Below are 22,030 nucleotides of genomic sequence, written 5' to 3'. Positions count from 1 at the left end.
GGCCACTTTATTAGGTAGCCTACACCTTGCTAATACCGGGTTGGACCCCCTTTTGCTTTCAGAACGGCCTTAATTCTTCGTGGCATATGTTCAACAAGGTGTTAGAAACATTCCTCAGAGATTTTGGTCCATATTGACATGAGAACATCATGCAGTTGCTGCAGATTTGTCGGCTGCTCATCCATGATGCGAATCTCCCGTTCCACCACATCCCAAAGCTGCTCTATTGGGTTGAGATCTAGTGACTGTGGAGGCCATTTGAGTAAAGTGAACTCATTGTCATGTTCAAGACACCAGTCTGAGATGATTTGAGCTTTGTGACATGGTGCATTATCCTGCTGGAAGTAACCATCAGAAGATGGGTACACTGTAGTCATAAAGGGATGGACATGGTCAGCAACAATACTCAGGTAGGATTTAGTATTTAAACGATGCTCAGTTGGTATTAAGGGGTTCAAAGTGTGCCAAGAAAATCTCCTACACCATTACACCACCAGCAGCAAGCTGAACTGTTGAGACAAGGCAAGATGGATCCATACTTTCATGTTCTTTACGCCAAATTCTGACCCTACCATATGAATGTCATAGCAGAAATCCAGACTCATCAGAGCAGGGAACGTTTTTCCAATCTTCTGCTCTCCAATTTTGGTGAGCCTGTGCTAATTGTAGCCTCTGTTTCCTGTTCTTAGTTGACAGCAGCAGCACCCGGTGTGGTCTTCTGCTGCTGTAGCCCATCTGCTTCAGGGTTTCGACGTGTTGTGTGTTCAGAGATGGTACTCTGCATACCTTGGTTGTAACGAGTGGTTATTTGAGTTACTGTTGCCTTTCTATTATCTCTAACCAGTCTGCCCATTCTCCTCTGACATCAACAAGGCATTTTCGTCCACACAACTGCCACTCACTGGATATTTTCTCTTTTTCAACCATTCTTTGTAAACCCTAGAGATGGTTGTGTGTGAAAATCCCAGTAGATCAGCGATTTTTGAAATTCTCAGACCAGCCTGTCTGGCACCAACAACCATTCCACATTCAAAGTCACTTAAATCCCCTTTCTTCCCCATTCTGATGCTCGGTTTGAACTTCAGCAAGTCGTCTTCACCACATCTAGATGCCTAAATATACTGAGTTGCTGCCATGTGATTGGCTGATTAGCTATTTGTGTTACCAAGCAATTGAACAGGTGTAGCCTACCTAAGAAAATGGCCAGTGAGTGTATGTAATATTTAGAATGTCTAGTAGGTACGCACTCCAAAAGTAAAAGAAAAATGACCCACAAGTTGAATGTATACTACTTTGTTTTTGTTTATTTAAGTTTGCCTTCAACCACACTCATTGTTGATCGTATACCCCACTGGATGTGATCAGCACGATTAGGCTACTTATTGAGGAAGGTTTTTTGTGTCTAAGTGCACTCGAGAGCACCGACGTCGTTACAGTGCTAATGAGAAGAACGGTGTGATGCTGATGACATGTAACCGCTGTGACACTGCTGTACTGTATGTGCGCCACCGCATGTTCACCAGCAGGTTACAGACACCCACGGCGGTTTATTGAAACAATATCTGCTCTTAGAGCACCAGCGAGCAACGATGCTTCTCCCTCCATCTCTGAATGAAGTCTTGCTCATACAGAGCCGAGCATGACGAGCGGATGCGACTGCCGTTGATGACACCGAGGAGACTGAAATGGAAGAACATCACTGGAGCCCTGCTTTCAGTGAAGAGAGACACACAAAGGCGACTGACCACCGACAGCCATTCGAAAAGATGCTTCGTTTTCAATGATCGTCACACGGTAAATATCTTCCATTCATTGGTAATATTTGCATGAAATTTGCACCGTAGAGAAACCAGCGCCACTATTAGCGCGCGGTTAACAATGGAATGATGACAGCGGTGATTTCCAGCTGTTTCTCATTGTTCGCATAAAAGGTAGATGCATATAATTTGTCCCGTGCTTACCAACAGTAACTCAAGAAGACCAGGTACGATACGATGCACACAGTTTATAGATCATGCAAATAGATTAAGTGTCTCTTTATACATATACACCGTTTCTTTTAAGTAGCCTATTTATTTTGCACTTCTTACGTATAAATATGCATACTGATTTGTACATACATGCAGTAAATACTTTACTATGTAGTATGCACTGTTAAAAAGCAGGCACCAGACCTTTGAGAATAGGTATAGTCTTTATAAAATGCATGTATAGTATACATTGTATAGTAAGCAAGGTTCATTATATTACGTAGGCTATTTAAATTACAATATGGATATATAAAAGTATATGTACAGTACAAATTTGAAGTTTGGCATTGAGTACTGCAAATATTGTTGGCTCTTGTTTTATAAAGTTATGTAATAGCATCAGGGATGCAACGATGTTAAAATTATAGTCAATGCAACATGCCACAAATATATTTCATATTATTAAAAAATTTACTTAATACCTTAATATCATATCTTAATATCATAACTTAATATCATAGTCATATTAGAATTACTATTTTAAATGTAAAAAAAAAAACTAAAAATTAAAATTAATTTTAAATGCTTACTAAAAGTTTACTAAAGTTTTTAGGAATACATTTTCAGTAAGTGTAGAAAACAACAAAGATAATCTAAATGTAAAAAACAGAGGATATGAGGTAGAACAATTAATTATCGATCATCAGTATTTGCAGATATATATATATATATATATATACAGTACAGACCAAAAGTTTGGAAACATTACTATTTTTAATGTTTTTGAAAGAAGTTTCTTCTACTCATCAAGCCTGCATTTACTTGATCAAACAGAAAAAAATGTAATATTTTGATATATTATTACAATTTAAAATAATTGTTTTTAAATTTATTATACTTTAAATTATCATTTATTTCTGTGATGCAAAGTTGAATTTTTAGGATCATTATCACATGATCCTTTAGAAATCATTCTAATATGTTGATTCATTATCAAAGTTGGAAACAGTTCTGCTGCTTAATATTTTTTCAGAACATGTCATACTTTTTTAGGATACTTTGAAGAAGCTATGTTTTTAAAATATAAATATTTTGTAATAACAATATACACTACTGGTTAGTAATTTGGGGTCAGTAATTTTTTTTTCTTTTCTTTTTTTAAATAAAATCAATACTTTTATTCAGCAAGGATGTGTTAAATTGCTAAAAAGTGATAGTAAAGAAAATATATTATTAGAATATATATTATTAGAATTTTTTTTATTTTGAATAAATGCAGTTCTTTTTAACCTTTTATTCATCAAATATATTAGACAGCAGAACTGTTTCCAACACTATTATTTTAAGTTGTAATAATATTTCACAATATTACAGTTTTTTTCTGTATTTTTGATCAAATAAATGCAGGCTTGATGAGCAGAAGAAACTTCTTTCAAAAACATTAAAAAATAGTAATGTTTCCAAACTTTTGGTCTGTACTATATATATATATATATATATATATATATAATGCATTCCTAAAAAGCCTCTGCTAATGACTAAAAATAAATATGTAAAATGTATGTGTAGGTTGAACACAATAGTTCTTTCAGATGTCTGTTTCACTGTGACTCGAGAATCATTACATAACTGACAAGTGTGAACATTCATCTAAGAGGGATCAAAATGTGTTGAACAACATTACTTCTTGTGTTACGTCCTCTTTCAAGGTGTGAAGAGTGACAAAAGTCGTCAGACCTTCAGGCTGGTGTTGGTGATATCCGAAAGGCTCCTCATGTGTTATCTCTCACCTTGTCTCTGTCATCATGCCCACCTTTCCACCTCTGGGCAGTAACTCCAGCAGAGTGCCTTGGGACCCAGGCGCGCCTTCTTTAGTGAACACTATGGTGAAGATGGTTCTTATATCGGTGATCGCATGCACCTCACTTTTCGGAAACGTTGTGGTGCTGCTGGTATTCCAGCGCAAGCCGCAGCTTCTCCATGTTGCCAACCGTTTCGTGCTTAACCTGCTCCTAGCCGACCTACTGCAGACGGTGCTGGTCATGCCCTTCGCCATCGCCGCCACTGTGCCTGAGGTCTGGCCGCTGGATTCCCGGCTGTGCCAGGCTCTCGTGGTGCTCATGCATCTGTTTGCATTCGCTAGCGTCAACACCATCATCGTGGTGTCTGTGGATCGCTACCTGGCCATTATCCACCCACTGTCCTATCCCACCCGAATGACACCTCACCTGGGTACCAACCTGATTGCTCTCACATGGCTTCTCAGTGTGCTTCAGAGCACCCCGCCGCTTTATGGATGGGGAACCATCGAATTCGACCGGCGCTACAACACATGCACTGTTGTGTGGTCCTCAAGCTACTCGTATTCAGCCCTGGTGTCCGCTCTTTCGTTCTGGCTGCCTGTGGTGATCATGCTTTGCTGTTATTGGATGGTGTTCAGAGCAGCAAGGCGGCAGAATGCTCTAGTTCACCCCATCCAATCCAACCCCCCTCCAGATTCCCAAGCATCCTGTTCCAGTCCACAAAGGCATCCGCAGCCAGAAGGCCCCTTTTCAGCCACTTATCCCATCAGGACCCGCCATAGACGCTTCCACTATCACTGTAAGGCTGCGCGGGTGGTGTTCGTCATCATGGCGTCCTATGTGTTCAGCATGGGCCCGTACAGCGTCCTGAGCACGATATCCATATACTCAAGTGCAGCAGTGCCGCCCTGGTTGGCCTCAGTGGCTCTCATTCTTTTCTTCCTGCAGTGCTGCTTACACCCCTACATCTACGGCTACATGCACCGCAGCGTACGCAAGGAGTTCCTGGCGCTGCTCTGCGGGCCACTGTGCGGGCAGGGCCGGATCAGTCAGGGCTCCGCAGTGGACAGCTGCTTCACGGTGACGGATGGACGCCTGGCACACACACACCTGTCAAGCCAGGCTGCCCGAGTGTGTCCTCTCCGAACCTGGGAGGAAGGCACCACATCTTCTTCCCCTACAGAGAGGAGGTCTAAAGACAGCCGCAAGGAAACCACCTCCATCAGTCTGAGCTCAGAGAAGGAGCTCACTGTACACAGCCACACCAACAGTCAACCTGAGGAAACACCTACAAGCAAATTTTGAACTTTTTTCTGTCAGTGTTTGGGTGTGTACATCTCTTTTAGGTTTCCATTTAGGGCACAGCTTGGTAATTTAGAATCAAATACTGTGCCTTAAACACAAGCTCACTGAATACATTGTAACCACACTCTCAAGAAAAAAAGGTGCACTGGGTCACTAGACTGGCATTCTTCTAAATGGTACTAATATGTGTCATTTAGGTACTAATATCACCGTGGGTTCATGGGAAAATACCTTTAGGAATAAAAAAAAAAAAACTTTCTTAAAAGGTACTGCCCCAATAACAGTGCATATGTGCTCATAGCTATGCTATGGACCTACTTATGGTAAGTATTTACACAAATAACATTGAGGACGACAGAAAAGCCTAGCAAACATAGTCTATCATCCTGCCAAGAAACTGTTTAAATTGTCTTTTAGTCAACAGTTACATTCAGTCATTTCTATCTTATGTTCAACATGTTTTATTCAGCAAGGATGCATTCAATTGTATTAAATAATAACACTAAAATATTAAGCAGCATAATGATAATCAGAAGTGTTTTTTTAAGCATCAAATCAGCATATTAGAATGATTTCTGAAGGATCATGCCATACTAAAGACTGGAGTAATGATGCTGAAAATTCAGCTTTGTCGCCCGTCACAGAAATAGATATTGTTTTAAAATATGTTAAAATGGAAAAGTATTTAAAGGTATTCAAATAGTGATATTTCACAAAATCAAACAAATGCTGCCACGGAGAGCATAAGAGATTGAAAAATTCTTAATCATTTGAACAGTAGTGTATGTTTACTCTGCGTATGGGAAAGAGGTCATCAGTTATATTACATGGTTATTGTTATTTAAACACTGGAATCAAGGACTGAATAATCATTTAATACACAAGGCTTGACATCTGATACAAGCCTGTTACAAAATATTGGCGACATGGTATAAAGTGCTCCATCAAATAAAGAATATTTATTTATTTTTTCGGTTTTAATACAATACTTAAAATATTAGGGAGTAAAATGTTTTTTGAGACCGCATAGTGTACAACGTCTAACAAAATAAATGTTCTTTGTATACATCCATGTCAAATGTATTGCTACTTTACGATTTAAAGACAAAGTATTCCTTTTGTTGTTTTGAAATGAATTTAGAATATATGTGGAGAGATTTCTGTCTATTTTTCTAAGCATACATATCAACTTTGTTATACGACTGAATCATTGTCACTGGAATCAAAGTTCTCTTTTAAGGAAACACTGTTAATATAAGTGTAATTACAAGCAAAAGGAAGCTAACAAATTGAAGAAACCATTCTATGTATTTATTGATCATGCACCAGTAATACTTAAGCGATGAATCACATCAGCATTAGTGTATGGGTCACTGTATTTCTGTTTGTTTTTAAAAGATGTGCAATGTGGAGGGGTTTCAGTATTTTGGAGAGGGTGAGTCACATAAAAACTGTCAAGATCATATCTGTTAGATTTCAACCCTAAATAAGAAAGAAAATTAAGCCTACTTTTTCAGAGCATTTGTGCATTTTTCCCAGTTCCCAGCCAATCGAACCTTTTTTTGTAAATGTATTGGAGAAAAAAAAGAAGACAAAATATCATGGTAGTATTTGTTGAATTGCTTTATTTATTTGTGAAATGTGACCTGGGACATGCTTTCGTGAGATTTACCCAAGAGCAGCTACTGAGCTCAAGATCTCAGGTTATTTATAATCTACCTCTTGACCAGTGTGGAGAGTCAGCTCTCTTTAAGAGTTCCTCCATGGATAAATTGTACATCATTTCTGTGTTGTAGATGATTTTCAGTCCACTAACACTGCCAAATGTATCATTTAACCACTGACTTGATGTGGGATTAAATAAACTGGCTTCACAACTGCTGAAGCACTTTCTGTTATCAAGTTCAACTACTACACTAAGGCAGGAATGCTAACCACCCTTGAGCACTTAGCTTGACCCTGTAGAAACTGGGACTGCTAGTGCTTCATTATTAATTTCTGGCTGGGGTGTTTAGAAGTCCCCTGAATCAATCATGAGTCAAACTTGCAGTTTCCTCTGCTACAGCAAATATTATTTTGAAACCAGAAACCAGAGTGCAATAATACATATCACAGATATTATCAACTCTATGCCAGTTTCCAGTAATGTCTGCAGCACTTATTAAACTATAGACAGTCACAAAAAAAAAAATCATAAACACCATCATCACTCCAACTGTAATAACTGACTGTTTTATATACTTTTTTAAAGTTTAGAATTAGACATTTTTGCAATGACGTACTTTGTGATTTATTTTTCTTTTATTATAACATGGTGAAGAATGTTTATGTATACCTCATAAGAATTGAAGCTCAGTTTGTTCTGCGAGTTTTCAAATTAAAATTGAATTGGAAAATGATGCGCAAGCTTGTATTTTTCTTAATGTATTGGCATTTAAATAATTTTCAAAGTACAAAATCGCTAAATATCTCCCATTATTTAGATATTATTACTTATATACAAGAGTTCTATTGCAAAAAAAAGTGCTTCTTAACCATTCATTCTCCTTCTCTCCATAAAAAAAACAATTCTTCAGCAATATAAAACTATAAAAACACATGGAAAATAGTAGTTTTATGCTACTAAAAATGAAGTAAAGATTATTACTGATATTCACCAATAGGTGACATTATAGAGGTTACTGTGGTGTGTTTTACATGCCTTAAGGTGCAGTCACGTTAGCTAAATTAAGGTGAAATTTCATGGGCAAAATGGAACATTGTATATTGTCAATAGCACGAATCATGAAGAACAGCATACACAGAAGTCACTTTAAAACAAAGCAGCTTTCTGTTTGTCAACAAGACAAATCCATTAAAAAAAATGAACCTGTAACGACTACCGAAATGAATGCTTGCAAAACAATTTCTGAACAACAGACAAATTAAACTGTCCCTTACAGGTGTGAAGTCAGTTGAATTTCACATGGCAAATTTTTTTATAAAAGCACCACTCATACAGAAGTCATTTTCAAACCAAGTAGTTTCCTGTTGTCAACATGTTGAAATTCGGGTGACCAACTTGAACATGAATAATATCTGTGGAAAAAGTTTAGCCCTTAAGTGAAAATGTTAAATTAGCTCAACTTATTAGGCAAAATTTCACCAACAAAGAGCATTCATTATGCATTATATAGCAAAGTGTGGAGCACCTCTTACTCAGAGGTCACTTCCAAACTAAGCAGCTTTATATTGATAAATGTGACCAAAATGTGCACTCAGAATGAAGCGCACCACAACTTGAATGCAGTGAGAAATCTGCATGTGGAATGTTCAGACATCACTCACGCAAAATTCCAAAATTGCGTGGATTCCTATTAAGATGACAACTTCTAGCTCACAGCATTTCACTGTACAAAGGAAAATGTGACCGCACCCGAAATTGTGTCCCATCTGATCTTTCAAAACAAATTCTGTACCAAAAAAAAATCATGGACAGGAATAATTGTATTAAATATTAAAATTATGTCTTTGCATATGAAGTAAAACAAACAATGTAAAACATACATTTGGATCAATAGAAAAGCATAAGAACATTTTATACATAAGAAATGGGCTTCTGCTCTCATCGTGGTAGGTTTAGCTGGAATGAAGTCACGGGTAACGTGAGCCAAGTAAAGCACTGAGAAAGGGTCTTTGGAGTTCACAAGCACACCTACTGCATGTCAGTGAATTACAGTTGAGCCAAACACACCAGCCGTTCTTTTAACCTTCATTTAAATGTCCACTCAGACTTCCACATGTGTTCTCCAAATGTCCTTCCCTTAGTCCACCTTCAGCACACTGTAGATTTTATTGACAAACAAAAAGCAAGCAAAGAAGCCTATAGTACCTGGATGGAAGGAGAAATTTGAGAATTAGCACAAGTGTCACAATATGTGCCAGACTAACTGACAAGGTTTCTATTAAAACCACATTTAGAGTCATTTGGGTGGCATTGTATAAGATATATAAGGTTTATTAATAGTACCGTTTCAATGCAGGAAATAATAGAGACAAACTGAGCTGAGTGTAATGAAGCACAGGATTAAATCTAATCATCGCTGGGGCGCCAGTGTGAGCCAATCAACAATTGAAATCTTTAGTTCTGAATCTATTTTCAGATGCATTTATATACACACGATTCTCAGTCCTCCTCCCCCTCACCTTCCACACACGCTCTCGCTGTATCTTCACTTGGCTCTCAGGATCTAACAAGTCATGGTAGTTTTGGCTAAAACGAGCCATTTATGGGAACCATTATTTAAAGATTTGGGACTAAGAGCGTTCTGATGATTCAGTAAGCCTCGTTTCAATTGTGCCTTACATTTTCACTCCGCAAGTGTGCATGGAAATTGCCATAACAGTTGCAGCCAAGGATAATAAAGCATCTAGTAGAATCCATGGCAACAAATAGATTGTGTTGAATATCCACTCAGAAAACCGATGGCAGTGGTTTCCCATCATTCAAAGCAAAGCCATGAGAACTGCGACTATTACACTGGTAATCTGGAGGGTTTTCGTAAAGGTTCTACATAAAATATCAAAGTACTGTCACCCAGGAGCTTGGGCTATTTTACCAAGTTTAAAATTAAAATAGACATTTGCATGCCATTTATAAAGAAATAAGCAAGCATGTTTAGATACTATCAACCAACAGCTGTTCTTTTCCATGTTCTGTTCTGTTCCATCTTTAGCTACCTCCACCTTATGAGAGCACCGATGTCTTTCAACAACAACAATAAAAGATAAGGAATATTTTAGGTGTCCCAATTACCCTCAGCCTAAAAACAGCATGACCCATTGGGCAGGAACTAACCAACTAGAACTAGTAACCTGTCAAAGGAAAGGACTAGAAGGGAGACATACTGCAGCATCAAATCCACCGACATTATGAGGAAATGAACATTTGATATTGTGGGTGAAGTAAAACAAATCAAACATTTTGCATGTTACACTAACCACAGAAAGCACTGACTTTCAGGAACAGGATACAGATCCTGTAGCTAATGTTTGTAAAATGGCATAGCTTTTTAAATATCTGAAAGTACACTCTTAACATCAGCCAGTCAAGCATCATAATATGATATGATGATAATTAAAATTTTCATGCCTTTAGCAGATGCTTTTATCCAAAGCGACTTACAGTGCATTCAGGCTACACTTTTTTTTTTACCAGTATGTGTGTTCACTGAGAATTGAACTCATAACCTTTTGCTCTGCTAATGCAATGCTCTACCACTGAGCCACAGGAGAACTAATAATCAATCATTATACAATGATAGAACTCCATTCTTTTGAAAGGAAAATACAACAAAAAATATCGTTTACACGTAGCGTGTCAATTCTGCATGGCATGCAAGACCTCTCGCTCTCTCTCTCTCTTTCTTTGCATGTGCGTTAGAAACTGTATTGTCAGCAAAGCGGCGCCGAGCTGTGCCTTCACACTAGAGTTTATGAGAGTAACTCATGATGCGCATCCATAAAGCCACCTTTCCACTGTCTCAGACATTTGTAAATGATTGTCGCATTGGACATGTTACCCTAATCTTATTCACCATGGTAAAATTAAAGACTTTATGAGTTTGGGTGGTCGCATATGGTCTAGCCGCAGGAGTTCAAATATTTTAAAGCACTCAAAGCTCAAATCGGGTCAGAATTTGACATATGATCAGAACAGAACTCCCACATTAATCTCCTTTGAAAATGAATGACTTCCGGAGATAGTGGAAAGGCAGCTTAGGCCAGGCATACATTGTGATTTCAGCAATGTTTTTTTTAAATACCAACTCTCATTGTATGAGTTAATTGAATGTGATTTTAAGCGAAAGCTCTGGATTTATGTGTTTACACTACGGTCCGTTCATCAAAATGCAACTTGCATGAAATTTGGCCCAACTCAAAAAAAACTGAGAAAACTGCTCAAAATCAGACAAAAGTAGCACAGTGTAATCCCGGCCTAAGAGATTAATGAAAAAATAGCAAAGATCACTTGACAGAGAGTGAAGCGCTAAAGCTTAAATGCTAAAATATGCTAAACTTATACTTAGCCTCCAACTCACATACTGGCAAGTAAAAATAATGACCGTAACAGTGATGAAGCTCATATGTGTTTGCAGAACATAAGCCATGAATGGCTAAGACAGCTGACTCCAGGCAAGAGTTCAAATACTTTAACTAATAACAAGCATACATACAGTAGCTGATACAGAAGCACCAGATTATCATAGCAAAGTTAGAATTCAAGAATTCAAGTATTCAAATTACCTCCTATCCTAGGTTCACGAAATTGTCATCCATAAAATGCATTACTGTTCTGTTGTAAGTAATCTTAAAAACTCCAAAATACATCTACTTTCTGAAGGCCAAATGAAGTGCTTTTGCTTTTGCCTAGATACACACAGCATCTCCCTGACATGGCTGCTGAAAAACTAACTGTGTAACGGAAACCACAGCTTCTTTCTTTGCGTGAACATTTGGGCAGCATTATGCAAATATTTCCACATAGTGACGTAGACATGTGTGGGCGTGTTTGAATGAGCTGTCTTACGGGGCGTGGCAGAGTCTTAACTTTGATAAAGAATAACTTTTTGTATTTGAGACTTTTGTCTTTGCAACTTTACAGATCTTCTTTATGCACCAAGAGCTTGTAACACTCCAAAGAGAAAGAAAAAGTTTCAATCGCATCATGAGACCCCTTTAATGATTTTTACTTGTTCTGGTTAAGGGTTAAACTGGTCATTTGATTGAGATGGAGTATTCAGTGAAAGGTCATTCAGTGTAGGATTCGTAAAACTGATTAAGTTTGAGTCATTAGCTTGTGGAACAAACTTTGTGCTGCATGCTTGTTTTTGATTACAGCCAGTGAAGACAACACAACAGAAAGACTGTAGCTGAATAGAAAGACTGAATTCAAATTAAAACTGTAAGCTAAAACAAAGTAATATATCTTTTGCTGTTTGCCGTAGAGTCGCTCGGTCACTGAAAAACAGTGCAAGAAACATTGTATTGCTCTATTCATCTGTGTTAAAAAGAATAAAATGTAACTTCAACCTGGTTTTGTCAAGTAGATCATGACACAAATCTATTCTCTAGTTTGGGGTTTCACAAACTGGGGTCTGCAAATTAAATAAATTATAAAAATGAAAAGAATTATAAAAAAATAAAAAATAAAATAAAATAAAATATATATATATATCAAAAATCAATATCTGAACTATACTATAATAATAATTCCAATTATACTACTAAATTATAATTATACTAACTTTCTAAAAAAAATAAAATATTTTATTTAATTTCTTTCATGTCATGTGACCATCAACCAACTTCATAGAGCCGCAAAAATACAAATGTTATACAAATGTTCAATTATTGAAATTTTAATATTAAAATCTCAGGGGGTAATTCAGGTATATATTTTCATCAAAGGGATTTGGCTGACAAAAAGGTTTGGGAACCCCTGCTTCAATCACAAAGTGTATATAAACGTGAAAATATTTTATAAAGCTAAAGCGAATCAAACCATCTATCACATACCTGTAAAAATGAAGAAAATGAGCACCATGATCAAGGTGTAGCCAAAGTAGAGGATGGTGCTCGCAGCCCCTATGATTTGTAGTTTTGAGAAGAAGTAATGCACTGCGTAGACATACAGATAGACTGCTGTGAAACCACTGGTCAGGAATGATCGCCACCACCAGTGATAATCCTGTCAAATCCAAATAAGAAGTTTAAAACACCCGCTATTATTAAAATAAATAATATTAGCACTTTTGACATTATTAAAATTATGTAGACTGGTATGAAATAAAAACTCATTCAAATCAGTGGTCTAGAAAAAAAAAACTCAGCAGGACCACACCACTAGATGTCAGTATAAAGTCCATGACTTAGTAGTTTCTCAAGATGAATAAGAAACACCCACACAAACACAGTAAAATGCATAATTTAAATTTGTTTAAAATATATGTCAAATCTCACCTCTGCACATAAATGGAAGTAGCAGAGCAGAACAGTTGCCTCAGAGCAAGTAATGAGCAGGATGATGAAGACCAGGAAAAGGAAGCCAAACATGTAATACATCTGATGAGACCTGCAGAGAAACATTTGAATGCACTGTTAGGACCAAAACTTCAGTCCTCACATCATCTCGCTTCAGCATGATATGATTTCAAACCATACCAAATGCTGTTGAGGATGAAGAAGAGCTGGATGAAGATGCAGCCAAAGGGCAGGATGCCGCCCATGATGATACCCGGCACACGTTTGGTGAAGAAGGACTGCTGAGGAATTTGGCGTGGGATCTGGTTTGTTCGCACAGGTGGCTCGATGCCCTGTTAAAGCAGGAAAATAAAACCACCCACATTCAAAACATTGTGCATGACAGGGTGCCAAACGAAAAGGTCACGCAGATGGGAAACAATAACTATTATTCTAAAATACTAACAAATAGGAAAGCAGAAGAATTCTGGAGTATTAAGTAGAAAACAACTTGCCTGTTCAAGAAGACATACTCACTGGTTTCTTGAAGCCGAAGTACGCACCCACAAAAGTAAGAGGAACAGAGATGCCAAACCACAGTGCCAGGATGGCCACCAGTGTACCAAAGGGAACAGCAGCGGAGGAGCCCTCTACCCACAGGATCAGATTCATCAGGAAGAAATCCACAAACACAATCCTGCAAAAACACAGAATACTGAAACTACAACCTGGCATACATCATTTTATTCCTGTTATCAGGAAATGTATTACTGTTCGCAATACAGACAGTATTCAACTTACCCAGGACACAAAAAGGCTGTGAGAAGAACATTGGTTTTCCAGTTTTCACCACCGAAAGCTGATGATACAGAGGAAAATGAGGATGCAATTGATATTTAAACCAGAAGCCAAAGCCAAAAGGCTCTCTCAAAACATATCTGTCCATTCACAATTTCTATATTTTTTATTTCTGTATTGATTTGTATTATGATTATATGGTAATGTCCTAATTTTTATTGTCGTGTTATGTATGTCTGTTCTTTTCCTGCACTGGAATCTCTTGTTTGTGTAAGCTTACTTGGAAATAAAGTTCATTCTGATTAATATTGAAAATATTTAAGAGAGACTTCCCTCATCAAAATGCAGGACATTAAAAACGAATAACAACACAAATAAAATGAATAGCACTTTTGAAAAACAAGAAGAAAATAAATCATAATGATTCCTGAAGAAAATACAGTAAAATATGTGTTCCATTGCAATATTTGCTTACTCTTATAGAGTCTGGCAGACACATATCCAGCAGGTGTGCCAAGCAGAACCCACAACACCACTGCACAGGTCATGAGAGCCCCTCTGTTGGCTGGAGACAGGAAGCCCAGACAGGCCAAGACTAAAGAGAAAAGCAGGATTGTCACTTTTGTTCATTTAATGCTACTATAATGATAATATGACATAACAAACTACCAAAATATGTACAACCATATTTAATTCCATCCATCCATCTTCTTCCGCTTATCCGGGGCCGGGTCGCGGGGGCAGCAGTCTAAGCAGAGAACCCCAGACTTCCCTCTCCCTAGACACTTCCTCCAGCTCTTCTGGGGGGACACCGAGGCGTTCCCAGGCCAGCCGGGAGACATAGTCTCTCCAGCGTGTCCTAGGTCTTCCCCGGGGTCTCCTCCCAGTGGCACGCGCCCGGAACACCTTCCCGGGAAGGCGTCCAGGAGGCATCCGGAACAGATGCCCGAGCCACCTCAGCTGACCCCTCTCGATGTGGAAGAGCAGCGGCTCTACTCTGAGCTCCTCCCGGGTGACTGAGCTTCTCACTCTATCTCTAAGGGATCGCCCAGCCACCCTGCGGAGAAAGCACATTTCGGCCGCCTGTATCCGGGATCTTGTCCTTTCGGTCATGACCCAAAGCTCATGACCATAGGTGAGAGTAGGAACGTAGATTGACCGGTAAATCGAGAGCTTCGCCTTGCGGCTCGGCTCTTTCTTCACCACGACAGACCGGTACATCGACCACATTACTGCAGAAGCTGCACCGATCCGTCTGTCAATCTCCTGTTCCATCCTTCCCTCACTCGTGAACAAGACCCCAAGATACTTAAACTCCTCCACTTGAGGCAGGAACTCTCCACCAACCTGAAGTGGGCAAGCCACCCTTTTCCGACTGAGGACCATGGCCTCGGATTTGGAGGTGCTGATTCTCATCCCAGCCGCTTCACACTCGGCTGCAAACCGTCCCAGTGCATGCTGAAGGTCCTGGCTTGATGAGGCCAACACGACAACATCATCCGCAAAGAGCAGAGACGAAATCGTGTTGTCACCAAACCTGACCCCCTCCGGCCCCTGGCTACGCCTAGAAATTAGGTCCATAAAAATCATGAACAGAACCGGCGACAAAGGGCAGCCCTGCCGGAGTCCAACACGCACCGGGAACAAGTCTGACTTACTGCTGGCAATACGAACCAAGCTCCTGCTCCGGTCGTACAGGGACCGGATAGCCCTTAGCAAAGGGCCCCGGACCCCATACTCCCGGAGCACCCTCCACAGGCCACCGCGAGGGACACAGTCGAATGCCTTCTCCAAATCCACAAAGCACATGTGGACTGGTTGGGCAAACTCCCATGAACCCGTTGACGGTGCCTCTGGGATGGCAGACCGGGGTGGTGGTCCCTCTTTTTAAGAAGGGGGACCGGAGGGTGTGTTCCAACTACAGGGGGATCACACTTCTCAGCCTCCCTGGGAAAGTCTATGCCAGGGTACTGGAGAGGAGAATCCGGCCAATAGTAGAACCTTGGATTCAGGAGGAACAGTGTGGTTTTCGTCCAGGCCGTGGAACACTGGGCCAGCTCTATACCCTCTACAGGGTGCTGGAGGGTTCATGGGAGTTTGCCCAACCAGTCCATATTTAATTGATAATCTTTATTATGCATAGATTAACTATCATATTTCTGGCACATTATGCACGCAAATTGTTCTTAAAGTTCTAGAGAACTAATCCTTTAAGTTTCGTTTGTACAATACACAATCTGCAGCATATTTAATTCATTTCTGTTCCAGATGCACTTACAAAGGGTGATGAAGGTCATGATGAAGACCTGAGTGCCCTGTCCGAGGAACACGGACAGAATCATGCCCATCCTGGGCGGCCTGAACACGTCACCGTGTACCTGCTTCCAGCCAGACTCCTCCTGGGCGTCTTCCTGCAGGAGATAGAACAATAAATCTAAATGAGCTTACATGGCCGACAACAGATTAATCATTATGGCAAGTCGCCAAAAACAATCAGGAACAGCAGATGGTATGTGCCAGTGATATTACCTATTCATTGCAAAATCTTTAATTTTATACCTTGTTAGGTGAGCGTGGTAATGTATATTTGCACTTGTTTTACCAAATTCCCAAAGCCAAACAATCAACAGAACATAATCACCAGTGACGACATAAGCTAATAAGCTTACATAGGTAATGTTTGCAGCTGGAGGGATCTTAACCCAGTCTGCCTGTGAATGTCACAACAGAGGATTCAGTGACTGGAGGTATTCTTATGGTTATTAATAAAAGAAAAACAAGACCACACTCAAACTAAGAGAAAACTTGTCGCTCTGTCTGTGCTTGAAGATTAGGATCTACTTAACTCCATGAAGCAAACATAATATAGTAACTGGATGTTTGTTCTAACCGTTTGTGCCTATGTTGGTGTGTCAGCTCTGTTGACACAATGGACTCTGATGGCATTACAGAGTCATTCATTTATTCTGTTATCTAGGAATGAAAGCAAAGTAAATTCAAGGTACCTGGTCCATCTGGTTGTACCGGGCAATATCCTTGTGCAGTGTTCTAAGCATGATCATGGCCACCATGCCAGACAGGAAGAGCACAATGACCAAAGAGTTCATGATGCTGAAAAAAAATGAAATGAAGTTGGGGCATTAATATGTATGGAGATAAGAAGAGCCTTCTTATTCTTGATTGCATGATATTTTCAATCAGATTGTGCTCACCTGAACCACTGGATATTGGTGTGAGGCATAGAAACTAAAATATAATCCCATCGAGAAGCCCATCTAATATCATCATTTTGCTAAAAAAGGAGGGGAAGAAATACATTACACATAGTTCTTTCCAACCATCTCATTGTACTGACTCAAACATCTCAAACTTACCTTAAATTGAACTGAATAAGAGTAGGTGACTTTGAGATTACTTTTGAATTCTGCTGGTATGTCCATGGGAGCTCCATCACATGATGGATTGTCGTCATCACTATGCTTGACACTGTCCAACAGACAACATATGTATTATTCTTATCTAACAAACTATACTGCAGATGAGATAGCTCTATTCATACGCATTAGAGTAAATATTTACTTGGTTTTCTTATTGAAGTGTACTTGCAAACAGGTGTCACTATGCCTAGTTTTCAATTCTAGTTAAATCTGAAACTCATATCTGCTCACAGAATGTGGAACAAGAGGTAAAATTAGGTCTTAAGGACACAATTTCAAGTCAAGTTAATCTCAGACACTTGCAAAATCAGACCTCCTGGGTTCCAGTGTTGCCGCCACAAGTCGAGCACTCATCCCATTGGTTTCATCTCCACTGTGATAAAATATAGTGATGTCCACATGGTTGAAAATATAATAAGCGTTCTTCTTGTTGAAATCAGCCTAAAAGAGTGGATAAAAAGCATGTCAGAAGCTTCTTTTACTTAATTTTTGGTGACTAATATAGACTTTTTTTGAAAAAAACTAAAGCTGAAATGTTATTAATCGGTAACACATTGTGCCATTTTGTTGTTGGTAATGCATTTTATATTATTATATTATTCTGTAAAGATTTAACCAATAATGTTTTTAACATGAAAATAAACCATTTTATTTAATAAACCCTTTTCACAGACTGTGATGACGTTTTCACAACTAATAACATTACAAATATAGCAAAGTTCATTAGGAAAGTGCTTCTAATACAACAGCTGATGGACTGATTGATTAATCAATCTCTCTATAATTTTTCCTCTTGTTAACGGATAGAAACGCTATCATGAATGTTTTCTGTTACTAGCGGAGCAAACAGGAACACAAAAATGATATCTGTTGTAAGTTCAAATAAGTTTTGCTCACTATTATGACTTTCTTTTCTGTGAAATATGAGGGTCCGTTATATTTTATATTATAGAACCAAAACAGTTGTTCATTTTGTGTCCATTCCATAAATAGGTAAATCTCATGACTTCTGATGTATCATATGTTTAAGAAACTATTACCAAAGATGAACTTAACTGTGCTTAAAAAGTAGGTATTTTAAACACATCAAATGTTTGTCTCACCATCCTTAAATCAAGGATTACAGCTTGTCTATTTCAAACAATTAAATAAATCATCAACGTCATAATCTTTTAATAAAATATTTCTCTCAACTTTTTATCCTATCACATTTATCCCATCACAGACTGCCAGCTCACAACTCGACTTGGGAAAAAACAGTCTCTCTCACATTTATCACACAGGCATCCTTTGGCTTTCCTTCTTGGTTCACTAGACATCCAATGGGAAATCCTGGGTTGCAGACTTTCTGATCGCCTTCCACGATATAACACCATGTCACTGGCATGTTGTCAACAATCCTGCAAAACAAGTTTATGAATAAACTAAATCCACTTATCTTTTATGAGAACCCATTAGAGATTGCATAAATAATTTTATAATTGGATGCCAAACCCTTAGACGACCAAGTGGTTTTGTGTCTTTTCAACTGTTAACGCAAGATGACAACTTTTATTTTCTTACTACTACCACGCCTACAGTAGCCATTACACATACCAGTGGTGCTGATAATTCAGCTCCATTCCTTTCTTTAGAAAGTCCAACTTTAACTTGTCTTCTCTTGAACCTGCATCATACGATTTGGTGCAGACCTTCACACAAGCCTTGTCAGCCTTAAATGAAAACTATGGAGAATTTAAAAAATCAGTATCCATTATGTGAGAAGAACTGGAGTTAATTATTATAACACATTAATGCAGAATAGTAACAGATAAGAATACACTGCCTAAATACCATCAACATCATCACACAATAACATATGATTAATTATATATATATATATGACAATATAGAAACTAAATCACATGAAGAACGACAAAAAAAGTGTCTGTGTCTGTCAATTGCAGATGATAGTAAAACTTGAAAAACAACATGCCAGCTCTCAATGAACACGGTCACTGCCACAATAATATTAAATTACAATTAATAAGATTGATCAAATGAAAAAGTCAAATAAAAACATTGACCTCTTACCTTGTAAGGTGACGTCTCTATTCTTTCTCCAAATAACACCTGCCCAAGGTTCTCTGAGGGCCTTCTTTCATCCGTATCTTTGCAGAAATCAAACCTAAAGCAAAACGCATTCCCTCGCAGGTCGGTCCTTGTATAGATATGCATGCAGATATAATAAAGCTTACAGTAAATATCAAGAATACTCACGCATCATATTCATAAGGCAGGACTGATTCCACTGAGTCCAGTCTATTCACAAACAGCTGTATGTCTTTCTGCGGGAATGACAGCAGGGGACAGCTGATTATTAATCATATTTCAACCATTTCATATATACCTGAAATTACTTAATGAACACTTCTGTCTGTTTTCATTCTTTGAACATGAATTTGCAATGTACAGAATCCAGAGTTTGCTTTTTAACTCAATGTCAAACATCTGTTATGCCTCAACTGTTTGTAAACGCAAGTAAAAAAGATAAAAGAATAAGTACAGAACATCAAAAGCTCACCTGACATTCCTTCGCATCTTCTTTTTCGCAAAAACTGACTGGTGCTAAACCCGGAAGGTAGAATCCAAAGCTTGAGCTGACTAGTGTTAAACTCAGCACAAATATAAATCTCGGATTTAAAGACTTCATTTTTCAAAGCAGCGTCCTGCGAAAAGTCCGGTTTACTCTGCTGGCGCAAACCATAAAACTAACCGGCGACAATTCACGGAGAAAATCGACCCCGCAGGCTGCTGCTACTGTCTCAAGGTTTGTATCGGAGTCACTTCCTTACTGCGTGCATAACCCCGCCCACCGGTGGCCCCTCCCCCAATTAATTGATACGCAAGACATCTGGATAAATGACGTTTTATTTGGAATTCTGTTTTCATTTATTTTTTGCTTATCTTTATCAGTTTTGTATATGTATGTATTTTTCTCATTTGTTACATGTGAAAATTTCTGCAGATGGTACTTAATGTTCTCCTGAATGTGTATGTTACGTTGATGAAAGACATCATATTCGTTACTGTCTCTAGCTCCTATCAGCGCATTGCCGGTAATTTACTCATATTGTATTACTGGTAAATTGGCGAAACGAAATTCCCGGTATTTTTGAAAAGGTCCTGTTCACACATGATCTCTCGACTTAACGAAAAGACTTTATGTGTGAAAGCTGCTCGTGACTAAACGCCACCGGTCGGTTTAAGTTTAATTTTTTAAACCCTTTATGGTACGAAGTTACCATATGGCAAGAAGTAGGAAAATTTCTACTAATTTCCTTGTTATTCTGGAAAAAAAATAATAATAATAATACAATTTATTTATCTATGGGAAATACAGTTTTTCTCGATTGGTTTGGCTCATTTCTTGAAACCGAGATGACATTCTCAAAATAACATGGACAAATCTCCAAACCACCTTGCAATTGTTCACAACAGAATGTCATTTTTCATTGGTTTTATCAAATTGCAAATGCTTTAGTACATGTCTCAAGTGACTCTGTGCTTTTTTTCAAATGATTATGTACAAGTAGCTACAGTTAGCACAATGAGCCCACATTTAGCACATTTTCCAAATAATTAGATCTTGCTGATCTAAACTGATTAGTTGATTTTTCAGTGAAATGGTTACTCTCTCCGAAACATATCAGCATGGTTTCATTGTGTAAGTCATCATATGCACAATTGTCTGTTCAACTGTCAAAATTAGTCAAAGATATGATACCATGAAAGAGTTTCTTGGAACATTTGATAAATTTATGACAGTACTTGACAATCAATCAGGTGAAATTAGAACTAACGAAGGAGCAGTTTCCCACATCTCAGATGACCAATCAAACAGTTTGTTTAGTTACCTGACAGGTGTTATCTATGATTATGACTGCTGCCAAAAGTATATAGACAGAGCTTGGCCCGGGGCCAGTTTCATTTGCAGTGTGAACATGGAAGCACCTCGCCAAGTACAACAGCAACTTCCTGCTCGAGGAAGAGGAGGAAGAAGAGGAAGAGGAGGAGTGAGAACACATGGAGGAATAGGGGGAAGAGGCCGAGGAGCACGGAGGCACCATGATGTCCCAGATGAAATCCGGGCCACCCTTATTGACCACGTTATAAACCATCGCCTCACAATGGCAGAGGCAGGTCGCCGAGTGCAGCCTAATGTGCCTCGGTCTACAGTCTCCTCCATCATCCAAACCTTTCGCAGGGAAAACAGGTACAGAACTATTCTACTGAACTATTCAGTGTTGGTGTGTGTGTAGGCCTAGAGTACTGTAATATCTTCATGTGATGTTATATGATAGTATAAAAATGACAAAGAAAAAAAAATGGAGAAAATACTGTGAATAGTATTCCAGTCACTGTGCAGTGCATCACATTTTTAGTACCATAAAACAGCAGTACAATTACATTGGTAACTCATTTTGTAACAAATTTACAGTGTTGACCTTTGACTTGTATGTCTAGGATTGGACGACAGCCTCAAGTGGGTGGCAGAAGAAAACTTCTAAATGAACAACAAGAACGAGAAATATGCAACATGGTCATTGCAAATAATGCCATCACACTGAGACAGATTCGTAATGCAATCCTTCTAGACAATGTAATGTTCCAAAATATAAACTCTATCAGCATCTCCACAATAGACCGGGTATTGAAGAAACATCAGATGACCATG

At 38.6% G+C, this 22,030-nt stretch overlaps 2 protein-coding genes across 4 annotated transcripts; one reads left to right on the top strand and one right to left on the bottom strand.

Annotated features, from left to right (window-relative positions):
* Positions 1 to 1,416: 1,416 nt before the first annotated feature.
* Positions 1,417 to 5,478, top strand: LOC132114210 (probable G-protein coupled receptor 101). 2 transcript variants are annotated; one of them, XM_059522325.1, is made up of 2 exons: positions 1,417 to 1,794; positions 3,680 to 5,478. In XM_059522325.1, the coding sequence occupies exon 2, from the start codon at positions 3,776 to 3,778 to the stop codon at positions 5,075 to 5,077; it is 1,302 nt and encodes a 433-aa protein (XP_059378308.1). In that variant the 5' UTR covers positions 1,417 to 1,794; positions 3,680 to 3,775; the 3' UTR covers positions 5,078 to 5,478. The 2 variants fall into 2 exon arrangements, with proteins under 2 accessions (XP_059378308.1, XP_059378309.1); XM_059522326.1 differs by having other exon boundaries at positions 1,417 to 1,815; positions 3,699 to 5,478.
* A 3,067-nt stretch (positions 5,479 to 8,545) lies between these two features.
* LOC132113608 (transmembrane 9 superfamily member 2-like) lies at positions 8,546 to 20,159 on the bottom strand. 2 transcript variants are annotated; one of them, XM_059521459.1, is made up of 18 exons: positions 19,877 to 20,159; positions 19,573 to 19,640; positions 19,387 to 19,480; positions 18,910 to 19,037; positions 18,584 to 18,713; positions 17,627 to 17,754; positions 17,251 to 17,362; positions 17,089 to 17,168; positions 16,882 to 16,987; positions 16,546 to 16,587; positions 16,155 to 16,287; positions 14,352 to 14,471; positions 13,880 to 13,937; positions 13,616 to 13,775; positions 13,280 to 13,431; positions 13,079 to 13,190; positions 12,635 to 12,806; positions 8,546 to 8,948 (listed from the first exon to the last, which is right to left on the bottom strand). In XM_059521459.1, the coding sequence occupies exons 1-18, from the start codon at positions 20,003 to 20,005 to the stop codon at positions 8,881 to 8,883; spliced, it is 1,992 nt and encodes a 663-aa protein (XP_059377442.1). In that variant the 5' UTR covers positions 20,006 to 20,159; the 3' UTR covers positions 8,546 to 8,880. The 2 variants fall into 2 exon arrangements, with proteins under 2 accessions (XP_059377442.1, XP_059377443.1); XM_059521460.1 differs by lacking the exon at positions 16,546 to 16,587 and having other exon boundaries at positions 19,877 to 20,158.
* Between the last annotated feature and the right edge of the window lie 1,871 nt (positions 20,160 to 22,030).

Source organism: Carassius carassius, chromosome 33 (assembly GCF_963082965.1).
Source record: "Carassius carassius chromosome 33, fCarCar2.1, whole genome shotgun sequence".
Classification (NCBI taxonomy): domain Eukaryota; kingdom Metazoa; phylum Chordata; class Actinopteri; order Cypriniformes; family Cyprinidae; genus Carassius; species Carassius carassius.
Note: the sequence above shows the minus strand (reverse complement) of the source record. Positions and strands in the feature narration are given on the sequence as shown.